This window comes from Pipra filicauda, unplaced genomic scaffold (assembly GCF_003945595.2).
Source record: "Pipra filicauda isolate LSUMZ 115617 unplaced genomic scaffold, ASM394559v2 scaffold18_size4552066_pilon, whole genome shotgun sequence".
Classification (NCBI taxonomy): domain Eukaryota; kingdom Metazoa; phylum Chordata; class Aves; order Passeriformes; family Pipridae; genus Pipra; species Pipra filicauda.
Window position 1 is genome coordinate 4,000,504 of NW_024104298.1, and position 6,000 is coordinate 4,006,503.

The window sequence follows — 6,000 nt, forward strand, 5'->3', positions numbered from 1 at the left end:
TAGACCAGGTTGCTCAGAGCCCCATCCAACCTGGCTTTGAGCACTTCCAGGGATGGGGCAGCCACAGCTTCTCTGGGCAAACTGTGCCAGGGCCTTACAACACACACAAAGAATTTCTTCCTAATATTAAATCTAACCCTACCCTCTTCCAGTTCAAAGCCATTGCCCCTTGTCCTATCACTACATGCCTTGTACAAGGTCCTTGTCCAGCTCTCTTGTAGCCCCTTTAGGTGCTGGAAGGGGCTCTAAGGTCTCCACAGAGCCTTCTCTTCTCCAGGTTCAACAGCTCCAGCTCAGCCTGTCTTCACAGCAGAGGTGCTCCAGCCTTCTGATCATCTTTATGTCCCTACTCTGGTCTCACTTCAACAGGTCCACGTCGTCTTTATTTTGGGGATCCCAGAGCTGGATGCAGCGCTGCAGATGGGGTCTCACGAGGAGAGAGGACGGAGCAGAGGGGCAGAATCCCCCCTTCACCTGCTGCCCACACTGCTTTGGATGCAGCCCAGGACACCATTGGTTTCTGGGCTGCCGGTGCACATGCCTGGGGCATTTCCAGTCTCTCATCCACCAGCACCCCCAAGTCCTTTTCCTCAGGGCTGCTCTCAATCCATTCATCCCCCTGCTTGCATTTGTGCCTGGAATTGCCCTGACCCGTGTGCAGAACCTTGCACTTGGCCTTGTGAACTCCTCTGCTCTTGTGCACAGATATAGCTGTAAACAGCCTGCTGGCAATAAACCTTGCATTCAGGTGGCCAGGGAGTGGTGTGGCCACGTGTAAATTGAGTTCACACAGCTCAGAGGCAACTGTGGTTAAGCTGTTCAGCACTGATGTAATGCCATTACCTAAACCCTGCTGCGGGGAATGGTTCATCTGAGAGCTTGGTGCTAATGACAGATGTGACTAAAATCTGTCCACGCCATCGGGTACTTTTGTCAGTGAGTGACAGCCAGTGACATCAAAGGGTAGAGCTGGCAGCTGGCAGGACGTCAGCAAACTCCAGCAGTTTCAACACCTTGGTAAAATTACATCAGCATCTTGTGGTGGTGGCAGGTTTGTGCTACGCTTGTGATCCCTGGCTGAGGCAAGCAGCTTGATTTCTCCCCCTCTTCCCCAGAAATAACGGCTATAGTTTTGAAATTTTAACTGGAGATGCGTGTGCTGGTTGTTGGGAGGATGTGATGCAGTGATGTGATTACAGCTAAAAGGATTTTTTTTTTTGATCTTGTACAAACAAAATGTTACTCAGCTAGTGTAGAAATGACTAAATCTGGAAGCTATTGAGATAAATATAATGCTGAATAATGAAGATTCCTTACATTTTCCTGAGTGCTCTGTAGACAGGGCTTTTAGAAAAAGTCCCTAATGATATTGGAGACAAGGGAAAGGATTCTATGATTTGCTTTTTTTTTTTTTTTTTTTTTTTAAAAAAAATCCTCTTAGGAAACATGATTATCCGTAATAAGTAGTATTCTCAAAACCACATGTAATCCTAAGGGAGTGTATTTTAAGGCATATGTATTTATTTAACTGGGAACATCTCAGAATACATTCAAAACAATGGCAATCTGAGGTTAAATGTGTATTAAGTCATCCTCTGGTGCACGATCATTTCCTTCCTTTGCTGTGTGCCCACGTGCCTGATCTGTTCTTCATTTGAGTGACTCAAGCCATTGAGCTTCCCTGGCTGCTGCTGGAGGTTCTTCCTAGAACCTCTTTGCTCTTACTGGAAAATGTCCTTGCTTGTCAAGCTGGAAATCATTTCGTGATCTCCTACAAATCCTCACTTTTGTTGGCTCCCCTGCTAACGCTTCTTCCCCGATCAATTCTTTACTTTCTACAGCCCTCAAACACTTGCAGATAACAGTAACATCGATGCCTGTAACAGTATTAATAAAAAAACTCTTTTCATGTTACATATATGAGGCTTCCCAGCAGTACTGCAAGCCATTACAAGTATTAATGGCTTTATTTTGTGGAGGAATAATGTCACAAGGAGTAAGATTGTAATGAACTACATAAATTTCACTCCCCAAAGCTTCTTTCTTCTGGGGCTATAGTTTGTGGCTGCTATTTCTGGTGAATAAACATAGAATTCTAAGTACAGAAAAAGGGGGTAGGTGATGTGTGCAGAGTTTGAACATCATATGTGGCAAAAAAATAGGCATTAAAAACTGAAAAAACTGTGACAGGTATGGAGACAAAAATGGAAGGAATGAGAGAATGAATTTGAGGCTTTTAGTCATATTTTGATTAGTTCAGAATAAGTCTGAAAGCCAAAACTTGCACCCAAGTGTTTTTTTAAAAGGATTCACTGAAGTGTTGCTGCCCAGAAAATTGGACATAAAGTGTTGCTGTCTCTGAGGCTGAGCTGCAGCATTTCTCCCTGGGTTGTGGCTGCTTATCACTCAGAAAGTCACATCATGCTGGAGATGATGATGGAAAGAGACTCCTTGGAGCCTTCAGCCTGGGTGTCAGCAATAGGAGTGGCTGTACCATGGGTGTGCCCACTTCTGTGGGGTGTGCAGCACTAATCATTGGGGTTTTATTGATGGTTTTCCAAAAGAAAGTAGAATTCCTTTCTTAGGGGGTTGATTTTTTCTGTTTATGATGGAAAATGGAGGAAGAGAGAGAGAGTGCCTGGCTTGTGGGTGTAGATCAGATGTCACAATCTTTAATATTGTACTTCAGCCACGTGCTACTGAGAATTACTTAAAAATCCCCATCTTAGCAGTCATGCTTAAAGCCATAGTCTTCTTCACTGTCCATCACATTCTGTTCTCTGCCCCCTGGGTGCTTTCAGCCCTTGTGCTTTAATGAATAATTCTCCTCAGTCCTTTTCCAGGTCACCAGTGTTAGGTATTAAATAAGCCAGGAAAGGAAAGAACTCACCTCAGCCCAACAAATGCTTCCTTCACCCTCAGTGCAGAGTGGTTTATCACTGCACTGCATTTGTGCTCCTTCAGTGAGATTTTGGCCTCTCTGGTGATTTTGTGCACAAAGGGATCTGAATTAATTTTCTCAGTGTTTCTGCACAATGCTTTATCTAAAGCGTGCTGAAGACTAGGTATGCTAATGAAAAACACATTAAAAATGCAGGGCACGTGGGGCAAATAACTACTTCAGCCATAAAAATATATTAGGCATTTTCATTTGGAATATACAGAATAGAGAAGTCTTTCTCCCACGTGCTTTTGATAAAGCTGTAAACCACTAAATGCAAATGGACTGTTGTGAATGATTAAAATATAATGCTCCTAATGTTTCAGTTAATTAAAAATGCATCCTGTGTTCTTAGCAGTGGAGTTATTGCACGTCTTCCTGGCTGAAGTCAGTCAAAGGTCTTTGCTTGCATTCCTGAGCAGCAGTGCTTAGCTCCAGTACCCATTTCAGTTTTGTGTAGACTGAATTAAACACTTGGAAGGTTGATTTATGGTTACAAAAAAGTTTTATGAAGATTAATATTTTATTGAGTTTTGAAGAAATCCGAAGGCTCGCAGAAAAAGGAATGAAAAAAAAGCCTGATGATTTACTGCAGATTTGATTCCTTGGTCTGTTTGTTTTTTAAGTTTGAATAATCATGGGATGTAGCTTGTTCTACTCTTAAATTGGATTCCATCCAACAGTACATCCTGGGTACTGATTGGATAAATCCAAGTAGATAAATTCCCTGCTTTATAGTGTTTTCAACATTTGAAAAACAAGGTAAAGGTTCCTGGTTATCTCTCCCTCCCAAACACTGCTGAGCAGAGGCTGCTGAGAGAGGATCAAGATGTTGTTTTCAGGTTGCTCTCAGAGCCAACCAACCAGCACCAAATGCCAGCTGGGAATTATGACCCTTGGGTTATTCCCTGTCCGCCTGGTGGGTCACAAGGAATGGCACTGTAGACCTTTAATGCTGCTTTTTTTGGACTCGTAACAAACCCTGGATGTTTTTGTTTCCTGCTTTTAGACCCAGACACAGAAGTTTGCCTTCATGCTCTGAGGCTCCTGCAGTCGGTGATCCTGGAGCCAGAAGTCTTGGCCAGGACAGCTCCCGAGATGAGGGATACTCTGCCATTCCAGCGCATCCTTGCCCTGTCAAAGAGCCGCAATGCAGATCTGCAAGCACTTGCGAAAGAACTACTTGAAGATCTTAAAATATTTGAGTACGAAGCGTAGAAGGGCTTTATGACACCAACTGCTAACGTCACTCCTATATTTTTGTGCTGCAAGAGTTGTTGGAGATGGGCTTGACTGAAAAAAAGACCACTGCCTATAGTTCCTCTGACAAAATCCTTTTTGGAAATTAGGTAACCCAACTGAAATAACACTTGGGAAAACATGTTGGGTTTTAGCTGCCCAAATATAATCTTAGGGGATCTGGTAGAGGTAGGACAGACTTAATTTCTTTGAGTAGGATTTTGTTGATGATAGGTTTCCAAAATGGTCTAGGTTATGTTGTCAATTTGCTGTCTGGAGGGAGTAAAATAGTCTTCTCATTCACTGATAATACATAGTTTATGGCAGTGATAAAAATCCTTTTAGTCCATCCTGAAGAATTATTGTACTGGGAGGAAAACTTTGCTGCCTTTCATACTCTTCTGTGTCAGAATGGACCCCACTTCCAATTTTATTGTTGTTATTTCTCACCTCTCTTTTGCTATTCTAATAAAAGAAAACTGAAATTCTGTAGCATGTAATGGATTCTGGTTTCAAAATTTGTATTCAGATCCACTCTTACCTGCAAGTTGCCCAGATCTGTGGCTGCCAGGCATGCTAGAAACTGAGCTGTTGTTTTTAGAAGAGTCCCGAGAAAGGAAATAAGTTGCTGTTGCCCATGGTAGTTGTGTTTTGAGAAGAGACTGAAATGAACTCCTGCTCTGTCGTGAGCAGCATCACTTCCTCTCTCAACCGTGGTGTTTGTTAGAGCCTCTGAGTAGAGCTTTCTTGCCTCAGGGGTAGATGCAAACACTTGTGTACTTGGCATTGGTGGAATTCACAATTTTTTAAGAAAAAAATAGCATCCATTTCTGTGATGACAAAAACAGGACCAGTTAGGTGAGGCTGTTCAAGGGAACAGCAAATGAGAAGTGTAATGCTGAGGTAGCACCTTTTTCCACACTAAACTTATTGCACCTCAGCTGGGAACAAATGTATTAACAAAATACAATGTGAAGTTCAAATACATAGAAAACACTTAGGATTTAAATATTGTGACTGACAGACAGCTTTGGAGGAAGACCAATGTAAAATGTGTAAGTTAAGGTATAGGGCATCTCCCATCAGACTGTTTGCAGAATGATGAGTGTTCAGAGTTAGAAATGTAACAAATCAGCTTAAAATTACTTGGCTCAAATGCTACAGATGGTAGCAGTCTGATTTGGGGCTGTAAGATGAAGATTAAGATAGAGATCTCACACACATGAGCGGGTTGCTTGGGGTTCTGCCGTGTCTGATTAAACACTGCATTGAACTTACCAAGTGCAGGTTTTTGGAAGGCTTTAAATCTTCTGTAAAGCATGATTTCTTTGGATTTGTTTTCTTATCTTGCTATCCTAGTTAATCCTCCTAGAGTTTAATCCTAAAGGGATCAAAATGATAATTGGTAATTTCCTGGAATATCAACTCATGAAAGTGTTCAATTTTAAGAAACACTGAAGGGCATCCACTTTCCATTTAATTGCTATCTGCTCACAAAGATCTTTCATCAAACTTTTGGAAGCCAGTAAATAACAGAAAAAGAAAAAAGTAATTCTGTGAACAGAAGAGCTGATGAAGCCTCGCGTCCTGTGGCCTTGAGATATTTCTTGAAAATTTCCCTGCCCTTCCCAACCTGAAACTAAGTCCACACAAGGGTCAGTGTGGATGGCCATGTTAGTAAGCTGGGGTGATGGGCCACTGGCAAATCCAGTGTTATGAGAGGGACTGGCAGTGCAATTGCACCTCGTTTCCATGTGAAATCAGGAAACAGAACCATCATGACTGTTCATTTTAATTGTGTGCCCACTGCATGGTCAGCA

General features: G+C 42.3%; 1 protein-coding gene across 5 annotated transcripts in view; it reads left to right on the forward strand.

Moving 5' to 3' along the window:
* The window catches only part of LOC113998852 (heat shock transcription factor 2 binding protein), a 30,185-nt gene extending 25,505 nt beyond the window's left edge, over positions 1–4,680 (forward strand). For all 5 annotated transcript variants that reach the window (XM_027741894.2, XM_027741896.2, XM_027741897.2 and 2 more), the window contains one exon: positions 3,951–4,680. In XM_027741894.2, coding sequence (XP_027597695.1) covers positions 3,951–4,159 — 209 coding nt within the window. In that variant the 3' untranslated portion in view covers positions 4,160–4,680. The remainder of the gene's footprint in view (positions 1–3,950) is intronic.
* The last annotated feature ends 1,320 nt before the right edge of the window (positions 4,681–6,000 follow it).